General features: G+C 34.1%; 1 protein-coding gene across 1 annotated transcript; it reads left to right on the top strand.

The window, feature by feature from the left end:
- The first annotated feature begins 78 nt into the window (after nucleotides 1-78).
- Nucleotides 79-12,047, top strand: LOC149732591 (dynein axonemal intermediate chain 4-like). The gene is given in 19 exon segments (XM_089882687.1): nucleotides 79-296; nucleotides 400-571; nucleotides 917-1,086; nucleotides 1,398-1,507; nucleotides 5,702-5,861; nucleotides 6,207-6,244; nucleotides 6,247-6,326; nucleotides 6,597-6,783; nucleotides 7,054-7,146; nucleotides 7,436-7,570; nucleotides 7,919-8,037; nucleotides 8,231-8,368; nucleotides 8,683-8,834; nucleotides 9,037-9,191; nucleotides 9,542-9,654; nucleotides 10,235-10,410; nucleotides 10,724-10,873; nucleotides 11,229-11,382; nucleotides 11,765-12,047. Coding segments are annotated over 19 exon segments (2,430 nt in total). The 5' UTR covers nucleotides 79-252; the 3' UTR covers nucleotides 11,849-12,047.
- Nucleotides 12,048-12,099: the final 52 nt, after the last annotated feature.

Raw genomic sequence — 12,099 nt, 5'->3', positions numbered from 1 at the left:
GGAACAACTCTTAACTGTAAAACAATAAAAAATAAATACATTATTAAATGACATATCACTTTAAAAGTACTTGCTATTTTGTGTAGAATAAGAAAAAAATCAAAGTCTAAAGTCCCCATAAAGTACAGTTTCTATGAGAAATCTCCCAGACAACGATTCAAGCTGGAACGAAATTTAAGATCGCGAGTTTTGAGAAATAGTTTGGGCAAAATTTGATTTATTTTAATAAAAGTAATCAAATAATCCGCCAAGATGTCTAAGGTGGTTAAGAGTGGAACCAAAGGCAACGTATTTACGTAAGTTTTTGTTCGATTTTATCTGTTTATACTGGTTTAGCATTTATTTTTGGATTCTAGTTTGCAAAATGTCGTAACTTTATCTATTTTTTTTTAATTTTAGGTCTAAAGCAATGAAGAAGAGTAGCATAATGAATACCAAAAGCCAAAGTCGATTTACAAGTAGGAGAAGTGACATCAGTGTATCACACACACACAGTAGGAGGAGTGTCACTCTCAGTGAATCAAAATTAACAGATGGCAAATCCGCTGGTGGGCAACGTCTTGGATTAATTGTAAGTCCACTATAATGCATTTGCTACAGGCTCTGAGGCTCAATACTCTTAGGCAATATTTTGTTTTAAACACCATTTTTTTGATGTTATTTTAATTATGTTAAGTTCCCACATGACTTTGTCTCCAATAAAAGAAGGTAATTTATGCATATATTTATTAGAGCTTGATATGTCCATATGTGTTATAAGCACCTTATTTTTCCAACTCCTGAAAAGTCAAATTTTTTAGGAAAAAATTTAGAATTTGGTGACAAGAAAAAGAATAAAAGGCCATTATTCCCATTCTTGCTTTAGCTTGCTCAAAGTGACAAATAAGCAAGCACTTTTAAAAAAATGATCCTACAGGTTCTGGATGAAGACGGTAATGATGTCACCCCTAAGCCTCTCCACTCCTATGACCCAACTGTCCAAAAAAGTGGATTTTTCGGCAGTGACAACCAGTCTACAGTTGGCACCCCAACCGATGTCATGTCATTTACATCAGTGTATCAAAGCTTTGCTCAACCTTTCAGCAGGTTTAAAATTATTTAGCTTGGTTGCTAAAGTGTACTAGGACCAATGTTACTGTGTTGTTTTTGTGCATGTTCTTCTTTATAGAAGCTTTATACATAAAAAGTGTTGTTTTATAAACAGTTTCTTTTTTTCGTTATTTCATATTTCTGTAAATATTATTTATTTGTGTGTCAAAAGTAACATAACATTTCCCATTTACCTCAATAAGCCAGTATGCCCTTGGCTATATCCAATAGTTTATAGTTTCCTCCTATCCGATCTTACCTTTGTGAAATGGGATGCTTCTTCAAATAAACTGTTTGAAACAATTTAGATCAATTTACGGGAGCACCTCAAACAGATCGGCAAAATCTAAACGATCTTCAATTGAATCAAGCGGAGAAATAACTGAAAGTGGACCTGAAGTTACTACTGGATTCGCAGGTTTGTTTATACAACTTAAGCTTAGTGGTAGTTTGCTAATGCATAGTTTGGCCATTGGCGATTACTGAATTAAGCCAATTGGTTTTACATGTCTTTCTCAACGACTTCTATACACCACAATGGTGGCAGCATCAAGTTTTGAATTTAGTGTCCTTTGGTTACGAGGCAAGCCGTTTAGAGGATGAACTTTAACTAAAATAACTGAACATAATATTTAATGACGTAGTTGAATGTACTGTCAGAATCTTTTAACTAAAAAATTTTCAAAACCCTTAGCTATGTAAGTCTTTGTTTCTAAAAATCTTCTTTTTCTAGATGTGATGACTGTAAGGAGAGAAGAAGTGGAGGACCTTACTGAAGTATTAATTACTCGAATTTCGTGTTTATGTATTTTATTTGAACGAACGCAAAAATAGTAGCCTACATATTAATCCACATAAATGTTTTTATAACAAAATTATAACAGTAAATATAAGAATATTGATATACCTAGTGAGGCTAAAAGTATCGGCGTTAAATGGTTTTGTATCAATTGCTCTGACTAATTTGTTTACTACCTATGATAACTATGTGTTTTCAGTTATATTCTACAGGAATCCGACGATGATCAACGAACAGACAACGAGGAGATCACTAAATGTTTGGTCACTATTCCTCACTTTTTACTCTTCTATTAATTCTGCATCGTATCAGTTTGCAGTATAGTAGAAGAGTAAAATGTTTGGATTACAACTGCACAAAACTCCTCTCACCTTGCAACAACGTTAAAACTCTATAAATGCCAAAGATGAACACATTCGCAAATTAAATAACGGAGGTGCAAAGATTATCATAAAATGAGCGAAAGCGACCTTGCGCCTCTACTTCAGGCGTTTCTATAACAAACAGGTTTATCTTCCTTTCCTTTAGACATTCATTATTGTATGCGACAATTCGATCGAGCCTATCAATTAATCTTAGAGGCTTCAAGAACAAACAATCTTTTGTATTAATTGAAACAAATAAATTAAAATTCTTATATTTCCAGGTACGTAAGTACGGACAGGATAACCGTAAATAACCCGAAATTCGAATAAATTAATACTCTCCACAATATTTAACATCCATCCCCGCACTTTTTTGAAGAAAACGATATTTCATTTTTTTAGGTATTTCGTGGCGTTATAACATATTCAAAGCTGGATCGGAAGAAAATTACATAAATATATTTTTATGACGAATATTAATATTCAAATTTAAAAAAAAATTAAATTAAATTTTTTTCGATGGGATAACATGTGAGTGACCTACATAGATGTATGCGTAAGTTATATTTTCGCCGAAATATTTTAAAATTTAATACTTGTATGATTCGGGTTATGACCCTCATACTTGTTTGTATTCTGAACCCTTCCCCGCACTTTTTTGAAGAAAATGATGTTTCATTTTTTAGGTATTACGTAGCGCTATAACATATTCGAAGCTGGATCGGGAGAAAATTCTATAAATATATTTTTATGACGAATATTAATATTCAGTTATAAAAAAAGTTAAAATTAATTTTTTTTTCGATTGGGATAACATGTGAGTGACCTACATAGATGTATGCGAAAGTTATATTTTCGCGAAAAAAATCGAAAATTTAATATTTATATGATTCAAGTTATGACCATACTTGTTTGTATTCTGAACCCATCCCCGCACTTTTTTGAAGAAAATGATGTTTCATTTTTTAGGTATTACGTAGCGCTATAACATATTCGAAGCTGGATCGGGAGAAAATTCTATAAATATATATTTTATGACGAATATTAATATTCAGTTATAAAAAAAAGTTAAAATTAATTTTTTTTCGATGGGGATAACATGTGAGTGACCTACATAGATGTATGCGTAAGTTATATTTTCGCCGAAATATTTTAAAATTCAATACTTGTATGATTCGGGTTATGACCCTCATACTTGTTTGTATTCTGAACCCTTCCCCGCACTTTTTTGAAGAAAATGATGTTTCATTTTTTAGGTATTACGTAGCGCTATAACATATTCGAAGCTGGATCGGGAGAAAATTCTATAAATATATTTTTATGACGAATATTAATATTCAGTTATAAAAAAAAGTTAAAATTAATTTTTTTTTCGATTGGGATAACATGTGAGTGACCTACATAGATGTATGCGAAAGTTATATTTTCGCGAAAAAAATCGAAAATTTAATATTTAATGATTCAAGTTATGACCATACTTGTTTGTATTCTGAACCCATCCCCGCACTTTTTTGAAGAAAATGATGTTTCATTTTTAGGTATTACGTAGCGCTATACATATTCGAAGCTGGATCGGGAGAAAATTCTATAAATATATTTTATGACGAATATTAATATTCAGTTATAAAAAAAGTTGAAATTAATTTTTTTTTCGATGGGGATAACATGTGAGTGACCTACATAGATGTATGCGTAGTTATATTTTCGCCGAAATATTTTAAAATTTAATACTTGTATGATTCGGGTTATGACCCTCATACTTGTTTGTATTCTGAACCCTTCCCGCACTTTTTTGAAGAAAATGATGTTTCATTTTTTAGGTATTACGTAGCGCTATAACATATTCGAAGCTGGATCGGGAGAAAATTCTATAAATATATTTTTATGACGAATATTAATATTCAGTTATAAAAAAAAGTTGAAATTAATTTTTTTTTTGATGGGGATAACATGCTAGTGACCTACATAGATGTATGCGTAAGTTATATTTTCGCAAAAAAAATCGAAAATATAATATTTATATGATTCAAGTTATGATCATACTTTTTTATATTTAACATCTATCCCCGCACTTTTTTAAAGAAAATAATGTTTCATATTTTAGGTATCACTTAGCGCTATAACATATTCGAAGCTGGATCGGGAGAAAATTCTATAAATATGTTTTTATGACGAATATTAATATTCATAATTAATATTTTTTCGAATTTTAAATTTTTCATTTTAGAATCGGTATCGCTGGGGTCTAGTTAGTACAGTGTCCAAATTTTAGGTTAGTGGTACCAGTAGAAGGTATCGAAAATGGCCGCTAGAATATCTGTATTCTAGGATCACCTTGGTGTAATTTATGCATATATTTATTAGAGCTTGATACGTCCATATGTGTTATAAGCACTTTATTTTTCCAACTCACGAAAAGTCAAAATTTTTAGGAAAAAATTTAAAATTTGGTGACAAGAAAAGGAATAAAAGGCCATTATTCCCATTCTTGCTTTAGCTTACTCAAATTGACAAATAAGCAAGCACTTTTAAAAAAATGATCCTACAGGTTCTGGATGAAGACGGTAATGATGTCACCCCTAAGCCTCTCCACTCCTATGACCCAACTGTCCAAAAAAGTGGATTTTTCGGCAGTGACAACCAGTCTACAGTTGGCACCCCAACCGATGTCATGTCATTTACATCAGTGTATCAAAGCTTTGCTCAACCTTTCAGCAGGTTTAAAATTATTTAGCTTGGTTGCTAAAGTGTACTAGGACCATTGTTACTGTGTTGTTTTGTGCATGTTCTTCTTTATAGAAGCTTTATACATAAAAAGTGTTGTTTTATAAACAGTTTCTTTTTTCGTTATTTCATATTCCTGTAAATATTATTTATTTGTGTGTCAAAAGTAACATAACATTTCCATTTACCTCAAAAAGCCAGTATGCCCTTGGCTATATCCCATAGCTTATAGTTTCCTCCTATCCGATCTTACCTTTGTGAAATGCGATGCTTCTTCAAATAAACTGTTTGAAACAATTTAGATCAATTTACGGGAGCACCTCAAACAGATCGGCAAAATCTAAACGATCTTCAATTGAATCAAGCGGAGAAAACTGAAAGTGGACCTGAAGTTACTACTGGATTCGCAGGTTTGTTTATACAACTTAAGCTTAGTGGTAGTTTGCTAATGCATAGTTTGGCCATTGGCGATTACTGAATTAAGCCAATTGGTTTTACATGTCTTTCTCAAGGACTTCTATACACCACAATGGTGGCAGCATCAAGTTTTGAATTTAGTGTCCTTTGGTTACGAGGCAAGCCGTTTAGAGGATGAACTTTAACTAAGATAACTGAACATAATATTTAATGACGTAGTTGAATGTACTGTCAGAATCTTTAACTAAAAAATTTTCAAAACCCTTAGCTATGTAAGTCTTTGTTTCTAAAAATCTTCCTTTTCTAGATGTGATGACTGTAAGGAGAGAAGAAGTGGAGGACCTTACTGATGAAGATCTTAATAAGATGGTGGATGTAATACTGGAGGAGACGGACACAATCTGGATGTTTGAGCAAAAAGGTATCGCTGTGTCAGAGGAAAGTGAGGAATCTCAAATTATAAGTGAGTTTTAATCTATTGTTGGTATGGGTGTAGTTGTTGCATCCAAAGTCATTTGAATTAGGTTTAACCTGATTTAATACTTGTATGTTGTAATATTAACATTATCCTTACTGTTGTGTTTTGTGAATGTTACCAGAACTTGTTGCATAGGAGTCAATGTTAATACCACTCTGCAGACTGAATTGGAATGTCACTTTTTGATGGTTAGGCAACTTAGAGCATAGGTGTTCCATTTCTTACACCCTGTGTTTTTTTCAAGATTTTTCTCATTTTAGCTGTTAATAATAACTACCAGTCTTTTTATAGAACACACTGTTTTGTTAGTATTAAGTTTCTGTGATTATCTCAGGACCAAGAACACAGCATACGAAGAATTATGTAAAACTAAAGAGGCAACGATAGATTTGCCGAAAGAGGAATGCAGACTTTTAACTTTGCTCAGAAACACAAAGAAATACAAGCTGAGAAGGTGAATATGTTTAAAGTACCGGGTATTGTTTAATATTTTAAAACGGAATAAAAGTAGCATTTTTAGGACAACTGTTCTATTTTGACTCACATTCACATATACATACACTACTTAATTCTTTTTATAAAGTATAGGTAAAAGCTCTTACTGATAATTACATAACAATTGTATTACTTTGTGTGTGACATGCAATACTTTGGCAATAAAAAAAAATTATTAATGTTGTTTTGTACACCATATTTTGTTCAATTTTAATGAAATCAATTCTAGGTTGGTCTTACTGATGCTGCAATCAATGTAACATCATGGGACATGTACGACACATATGCATCTAAAGAAGAACCTCCCGCATCAGATTCAAATGAAGGGATCATTGAAAAGAGAGGGAGAAGCTTGGGAGGAGGAGGGGAGAGGAGAGGGAGTAGGGATGGGAGTGTGGGAACATCAAGGGTCACAGGTAGGTGTTTGTGGGGTGGAAAGGGGGGACCCTTCTTTTATGTATTTATATAAATGTTTTACGAAAGAAACAACAAAACATGATTTAATCTCAATGTAATGTCAGGGGCATTTAAATAAACGATGAAATGTGGTCAGGTTTTAAGCTTTAAAGTCCTGTAAATGCATAATATTTTTTATGTTTGCTTGTCCACACGCTGCAATGGTTTATTGACTGTTGGTATGAGTTTGGCAACCATGGATAAGTTACTGAGTTTTCTACTTTCTACAGAAAGCAGAGCAAGTATGTTGACAATGTCAGTGATGGGAGAACCTGAACCTGACCCATCTCCGCAACCTACAACTACTGAAACAAATGAAACAGGTGCGATGGTGACTGTTTGACAAAAAAAAGTGTTTTAATGTTTGCTTTATAACAGAATTAATAGAGTTCAATGTTTGGTAAGGCTACCATTCTGGACGCAAGTGTCATTAAGCAAGACATTTAACGAAAATTGCTCAGTGGTCACTAATTAATTGTCCAAATGCCGCCATACAGAGAAACACTCACAAAGTTGCATACCTGATAATTTGTAAACGGGTAAAAAAAACTTTTAAAGCTGTCTTGCTAAGTGAGGATAAACAATTACATTCAAGTTTAATTATCCCTACAGGTGTCAACCCTCAATGGGAGAAAATTTCTAACAGTGAAAGTATTTTAAAACACCTGGTTGTAATGGAAAGAGTGGTCACTGAGAATATCTATCAACCAAAGCAAGCTACATACAGAGGAATGTCTGTGTTAATAGGTATGCATGTGCATTGGATACCACTGCTTAGGTTTTGCTGGGAGTACTTCATTAACCTATGCGTTTGACCAGTGTTTCCCTACCTTTCATGGTATAGCTTCGCTTTTCAGAAATCCATAGCACCTATCGGTCTCTTGGTAGCCAAATGCCTGATCTTTCAATTAGCGATGCCCATAAATGAATTAGGCAGTTTTGTCTTTCATTAATTTACATCGAATGGCCTTCATAAAAAAATCCCAGTTTTGTTTCACCATATTTACGTCAATTGGCCTCTAAATGAAACCAGCCCATGAGCAGAGGTAGCAACCCAATAAAAAACGTGGTACACTGTTTGTTATTTATACACAGACCCCGATAAAGAAATGGAAGACGCTGAGAATGCCCCTGGAGGAGGTTCTCCCGATATTATGACAGCGATTGGTCCAACAATAGACAGGCTATGGTCATATAGCTCTCCTATGACGAAGGTAATTTTAATATGTATGCAACCTTTTAATTACTGTGGGCAGCATTTCTGATGATTAGCTGAAATCTTAAAGTTATGAATAGAAGTGGCAAGTATAATGTTTTCCCCTTTGGGCATACTTTATAGTTGTACATTTTTTCAAGTTCTCTACCCAGTTTCATTTTAGTAAAAATTCCTGCTAATAATCTTTCCAGGGTAGGAATGTATCCAGTATGACATGGAATAAAGTCAACCCCGATATTCTTGCTGTGGGTTACGGACAATTTGGTTTCAATGAACAAAATAAGAACAAAGGAAGTTTAACTTGTTGTTGGAACTTAAAGAACCCAGAAGTAAGTGTTTGTGAGTCTTAGTTGCAATTGAATCACATGTTGTATCTATACACCGCATGCTCATTGTCTAGTTATAACATGGGTGTCTTTTGATACACCTCATGCTCACTGGTTTATAACAGAGGTGTCTTCTCGTACATCTGATGCTCACTGTCAAGTTATAACCTGAGTGTCTCCTTTTTTACCAGACGCAAATGTACATGATGTTTTCATGTATCTCATGCTAACTGCCAAATTAAAACAAGTGTTCCTTCTTATTCACCGGACATAGGATATTCAGCTGTTCATAAACTCATACCTCTAAATTGTCTCAGTTCCCAGAGCGAGTTTTCCACAGCAAAGCTAGCGTTACTGCACTCGACTTTAGTTCAGTTTATCCCAACTTACTGGCTGTTGGTCTTTATGATGGAACAGTTTGTATTTACAATGTGAGGAACATGACTGACCAACCAGTTGTTGACAGTTTGTAAGTTTCTTACCGTTAACTGTTTGTATATTATCCAGTGGTATATATAATAAATTCTTGTAAACTTGTATATGTTAGTGTTTCTCAATCTTTTTCTAGTGCACCCAAAATATTTTGGTAGCTTGTGTTAATACTTACCTTAAACTGCCGGAGTTCACCATTAATATGTTTATCGTTTTAATGTTTTTTTTCATTTTCCAAGCGATTGCACTGGCAAGCACTCCAGTCCTGTGTGGCAACTATGTTGGATAGAAAGGGAAAGGGGTCTGGGTGAAGACAGAAGTGAAATACTGATATCAATATCAGCAGATGGTAGAGTGGTACAGTGGTCAATAAGGAAAGGTTTTGAATGTAGTGGTAAGTCATGGCTTGTGTTTTTGTTGATATGTTTAGCACTACTTTTTATCTTTTTATGGAACATTTTAAATAATAATAGCCATAAATCAGTAGCAAAGCTTTGGTAAAATCATTTTATGAAACAATATTTCACACAACTTTTTGTAAGCATTGTATACCTTACTATATCAGGTTTTTCTAAGTAGGTGACTCACTTTGAACCCAAGAGTTGTAAAGCACTAACTTAAACATTGAGCTAACTTTTGCCCATTGCTGTTGTAACCAGTTCTTAAAAGATCAGTAAAAGAAATGCAAACACCGTTTTTTGTCCCAACATGTTAGAATAGCATACTATAAGTATTTTCTTTCAGACTTAATGAAGCTGAAACGAACTGGAAGCAAGAACCCTCAGAAGAAGAAAGAAAAAGCTGAAGCTTTAATATCAAGACAAGCTCCAGGGATGTGTTTTGATTTTCATGCTAAGGTTTGCTTGTTAATGCTATGTTTGTAATGTATGTATAAGATACGTTGTATGCATGGTTGCATTTCTGAAGGTATTATAGTGTGGGTGGGCATACATGACCTTTGGTTGTTTTGGTCATTTTTATCCTTGTAGATGGAAACTTAAGTAACTTAGCAGTGGTTGCAACTTCAGTGCTCACAGTCAAGTTGCTGAAGCTATTGTAGTGTATGAATAAGCGGACCTGTTTTTTGTTTGGTTTAGTCGTTTATTTCCTTGTGGTGTGAACTTAAATGACTTATCAGTGATTGCCACTTCCCTGTCCACAGTGAGTTCATTCAGCTATTGTAGTGTGTATAAGTAGGCAGAACTTTTGGTTGTTTTGGTAATTATAACCTCGTTGATTGGAACTTGAGTAACTTATCAGTAGTTGCCACTTCCATGCTCACAGTTGCGTAACTTGCATTCCTGCATTGTGTGGAGAAGCAGACATGACATTTGGGGTGGGAATTCAAGTAACTTGTTCCTGGTCACCACCCTAATAGCTTAGCTGCTACTGATGTTTCAGTGTGTTATTGTACTCATATCCCCATCATTGTGACAGGACAGTAACATGTACTTGGCGGGAACTGAGGAAGGTCTGATCCACAAGTGTTCGTGTTCGTACAATGAACAATTCCTTGATACATACACAGGACATACAGGTCCTTTGTATAAAGTACGATGGTCACCTTATTGCCCAGACGTCTTTTTATCTTGCAGCTCTGATTGGAGCATACGGTAAGAAGTGTTCCAGTTGAACAAATTCAAACCATCCTCAATACTAGATGAGGCAAGAGTGAGTGTTATTACAAAAGTGGTCTTTAAATAACACTCCCACTTGTCTAATCTAATTCTAAAGATGGTGCAGCTTCAGTTGATCAACTTTAATAATCGCAATGTTAAATAAGACAACAGTGTTCAGACACACTTATAACACTCACTCTTGTGTGACTCTGTCATTTAACACTGGTGATAGTTAAAAATGAAATTTTTACAAATCTCAGTATTATATGAGACATGATTGAGTATTAACTTAACTATATTGTGCAAGGTTATGGAAACAAACTGAATTGAAGCCGGTGTTAAACTTCTTCTCCACCACAAAAGCTGTCCATGATATTTGTTGGTCACCTTATTCATCTACTGTGTTCTGTGCAGTGAATGAAGGGGCTGTGGAGATATGGGATCTAAAAACTAACACGTAAGATATATAGTGGTTATCACTATATGGTGAATTGTGTTACTTACTTATCTATGCCAGCCACTTCTATGGCTGTTGTAGAGCTGCTGAAGCTATTGCACTGGTTAGTTAAGCAGACATTACATTCAAGAACCTGTAGGAAATCATTGAGATAAATCATCGAACAATTTGCTGCATATAAGTATTTTTACACAAAGCACTTGATTTCAATGTTGCCACAACTCGAAACAGCTTGTCATTGTTAAAATAACCAGTAACTGGCAAAGTAATGAACATGACATAGGATTCCTGTGTTTGCCCTGGTTTTTCTTGGCATAAACAGTTGGTATATTCTTATCAAAAATCCTATCCACAGATTGGATCCTTTAATAACCAACCTAGCCAGTCCTGGGATGAAGTTTAGTTGCGCAATCTTCTCACTCAATTCCAACAGTGTCTTGGTTGGTGACAGTGATGGACACGTTTCTGTTTATCAACTTAGGAATATGTCAGATAAGAATGAAGATAAGGTGGGTGCTGTGTTTGTATTGTCATGGGTGAGAGCCCCCATGCACACAGACAAGCTAGTTTGGTCATATGGGTTGTATTTGTAACGATAGCGACTTATTAATGGTTACTGCTTTCATGCCCACAGTCAAGTTTCTGAAAATATTGCATTGTGTGGGTAGGCAGACATATATTTTGTTTGGTTTAGTCATTTATATTCATATCGGTTCGTGACTTTTCCATAGTTGCCACTTCCATGCTCACAGTGGAGTTGCTTACGTTAATGCTTTGTATTGAGAAACAGACAAAACTTTTAACTAAAACTTTGACACACATTAACTACACTCCCCATGTTATATATATTATTCTATAACTTAAATTAATAATTTCACCCAATACCAACAGGATGCATCTGCTTTATCAAACATCATGAATTCTACAATATCAAGTCAAGTTGACAAAAACTCAGATGAAAAAAGAAAAGAATAATTTTTATATAAAATACAGAATATATTTTTATAAACATTTTTAAATATTTTAATACAGCTAATTTATATTTAAATATTCCTTTCTTGGTATTGTTTTAAACTCCTAAAAGTCTTTTGTTTTGTTAGATAACTAGAATTATATTTATTTGGTCTTAATTTGGTTGGTTTGAACTCAGTACCTGTTTCTTCAATACAAATAACATCCATGATCCACCCAACTAACAACATTGATTTATGCAATAGTCATAATAT

Source organism: Ciona robusta, chromosome 8, assembly GCF_009617815.1.
Source record: "Ciona robusta chromosome 8, ASM961781v2".
Taxonomy (NCBI): Eukaryota; Metazoa; Chordata; class Ascidiacea; order Phlebobranchia; family Cionidae; genus Ciona; species Ciona robusta.
Note: the sequence above shows the minus strand (reverse complement) of the source record. Positions and strands in the feature narration are given on the sequence as shown.